The sequence below is a fragment of the Toxorhynchites rutilus genome, chromosome 1 (assembly GCF_029784135.1).
Source record: "Toxorhynchites rutilus septentrionalis strain SRP chromosome 1, ASM2978413v1, whole genome shotgun sequence".
NCBI lineage: Eukaryota > Metazoa > Arthropoda > Insecta > Diptera > Culicidae > Toxorhynchites > Toxorhynchites rutilus.
The window spans coordinates 23531758-23535024 of NC_073744.1; the positions used below are offsets into that span (position 1 = coordinate 23531758).

At 41.4% G+C, this 3267-nt stretch overlaps 1 protein-coding gene across 1 annotated transcript; it reads left to right on the plus strand.

The window, feature by feature from the left end:
* Positions 1-734: 734 nt before the first annotated feature.
* LOC129767140 (heat shock protein 70 A1-like) lies at positions 735-2954 on the plus strand. The gene has a single exon (XM_055767764.1). The coding sequence runs from the start codon at positions 860-862 to the stop codon at positions 2768-2770; it is 1911 nt and encodes a 636-aa protein (XP_055623739.1). The 5' UTR covers positions 735-859; the 3' UTR covers positions 2771-2954.
* The last annotated feature ends 313 nt before the right edge of the window (positions 2955-3267 follow it).

Below are 3267 nucleotides of genomic sequence, written 5' to 3' on the forward strand. Positions count from 1 at the left end.
CGAAATCGAATTGAGATTTCAACCAGCGTACGATTATGAGTTTGAGTCAATTTTCATACATCAGCACATTCATTCACGCTTCGTAGAGAAATAAAAACCATTATTCTGAAAACAGATAACAAACCTTTTAACTCTCATATGACACTATGACTTTATCCAAATAGAATGTTTCGAAAGCTTGTTTTCGACTTTCAAAAGAAGGGAAAAGAGATCTGCATGGTGGAGTACGATAACGGGTTTGAGTCACTGTATCGTTCAGCGAGAAATATATTTTTGTGGGTGGCAATATAGTTGCAACGGCCTTATAAAGGGTTTAAACCTCCATCTTCAAAATTGGAAAAAGAACTAGACACCCCATTGTATTTAAGATTTCGCAACTTTATTTTGAAAAAATCATCAGCTTGAAAATGTCGTATATTGCGAAGCGCGTATTTATGTTCTGGAAAAATCGAGATGCATAAGGAAATGAATAGAATGCACTCGAATCTAATTGTACCATCCACAGCTTTCGGGTAGTTTTGACACACAACTGTATGATATCAGTTGATGATTCATGTCCAGCATAACAACAGGCGAATTCTTTCACACCATCTAGCGGAGAACGAAACCGCTCGAATTGTGTGGAAAATACTCGAATGATCGTGAAGGCATCTCCGATTTTCTAGATTTCTTTGCTTTCCCCATATATACGGACGGTTCGGGTATGGCTCATCAGTTCAATTCGAGCAAGATAGCAGCAACGAGCTAAATTGAAAGCAACAAGTGAAGCAAACCAATTGCGAATAATAGCGCGCTAAAGTAAAAAAGTGCATTTCGGTGAACAAGAGTGAATAAAGTTGCACCATACACAAACAGCAAAATGTCTGCGATCGGAATCGATCTAGGTACCACGTACTCTTGCGTGGGTGTGTTCCAGCATGGTAAAGTGGAAATCATCGCAAACGACCAGGGTAACCGAACCACTCCCAGCTATGTGGCTTTCTCGGACACAGAACGTCTAATTGGTGATGCGGCAAAGAATCAAGTGGCGATGAACCCCAAAAACACTGTTTTCGATGCCAAGCGGTTGATTGGACGCAAATTTGACGACCCAAAGATTCAGGCGGATATGAAACATTGGCCGTTTAAAGTTGTGAACGACAGCAGCAAACCGAAAATTGAAGTTGAATTCAAAGGCGAAAGGAAACGATTTGCTCCGGAGGAAATCAGTTCGATGGTGTTGATCAAAATGAAGGAAACTGCTGAGGCGTATTTGGGAAAGACGGTGAAGAATGCAGTTATTACTGTTCCGGCTTATTTCAACGATTCTCAACGCCAAGCGACGAAAGATGCTGGAGCGATTGCAGGACTCAACGTGATGAGAATCATCAATGAACCAACGGCAGCTGCATTGGCTTACGGTTTGGACAAAAATCTCAAAGGAGAACGAAATGTGTTGATTTTCGATTTGGGTGGCGGAACCTTCGACGTGTCGATTCTCACCATTGACGAGGGATCGCTGTTTGAAGTGCGAGCCACTGCGGGAGATACTCATTTGGGAGGTGAAGATTTCGATAATCGAATGGTATCACACTTTGTGGAAGAATTCAAGCGTAAATACAAAAAGGATGTTTCAACGAATCCACGTGCTCTGAGACGTTTGAGAACGGCGTGTGAACGAGCCAAGCGCACACTTTCATCGAGTACCGAAGCAACGGTCGAAATTGATGCGCTATTGGATGGAATTGATTATTATACCAAAATCTCTAGAGCTCGTTTCGAGGAACTATGTTCGGATTTGTTCCGCGCTACTCTACAACCAGTTGAGAAGGCCCTTTCGGATGCCAAAATGGATAAACGTTCAATCGACGATATCGTTTTGGTTGGTGGTTCAACTCGAATTCCAAAAGTGCAATCACTTCTCCAGAACTTCTTCTGTGGAAAGTCATTAAATCTGTCGATCAATCCTGACGAAGCCGTTGCTTATGGTGCCGCAGTACAAGCCGCCATTCTCAGTGGAAATAAAGACGAGAAGATTCAGGATGTGCTATTGGTTGACGTGGCCCCATTGTCACTTGGAATCGAAACAGCCGGAGGAGTGATGTCTCAACTGATTGAGCGCAACAGTAGAATTCCATGCAAACAAACACAAACTTTCTCCACCTATTCCGACAACCAGCCAGGTGTCTCGATTCAGGTATTCGAAGGGGAACGAACCATGACCAAGGACAACAACCTACTTGGACAGTTTGATCTATCTGGAATTCCTCCGGCTCCTAGAGGTGTTCCACAAATTGAAGTCACATTCGATCTTGATGCAAACGGTATCCTGAACGTCTCCGCCAAAGAGAAGAGCACTGGAAAGGAGAAGAACATAACGATCAAAAACGACAAAAGTCGATTGAGCCAAGCGGAAATTGATAAAATGGTTTCTGATGCTGAGAAATACCGCGAAGAGGACGAGAAGCAGAGGGAACGAATTTCGGCCAGGAATCAATTGGAAGGTTACTGCTTCCAGTTGAAACAATCGCTGGACACTGCTGGAGAAAAGCTGAACGAATCGGACAAGAACACAGTGAAAGATAAATGCGATGAGACACTGCGCTGGCTGGATGGAAACACGATGGCGGAAAAGGATGAATATGATCACAAAATGCAGGAACTGAGCCGATTATGCAGTCCCATTATGACACGATTACATCAGGGTGCAGCTTCTGGTGGAGCTAACTGTGGACAACAAGCTGGTGGATTTGGAGACCGAACGGGTCCTACTGTCGAAGAAGTGGATTAAGCAAATTATATTATTAGCTTAAAACGACTGATTAGATTTTTAGTTTCAAATATTTATTATTTTAGCTCCTAGTACAATTGATTTTGTATTTATTGTTATTAATTTGTAAACAAGTTGACTAAAACACTCTTAAAATTAATTGATATTGGCTGAACTTGAAAAATACATAACTAGTTCTATCAGATATTGAAAACATTTCATTCAGAATCCGAAAACCTGCGCTCCCATTGTTAAATCTGATCGTGTTTTGTTGAGATTAGTTTGAAGCTTGACACAATGGCAACTATATTGCCACCAACGATTTTATCTCTTTCTCTTCTTCAACAATAAATTATCACTTCTAGACTTATGTGGTAACAAGTTCTGATATCTAGCAACATGCATGATTTTTTGAGCGTGAAAAAATCAAAACTATTCATTTTGGAGCCATTTTTGTGTTTGAAACTCCCACTTTAGAGCAACAAGAGTAAATTTCCCGAAAAGTAATTGAAAAACAG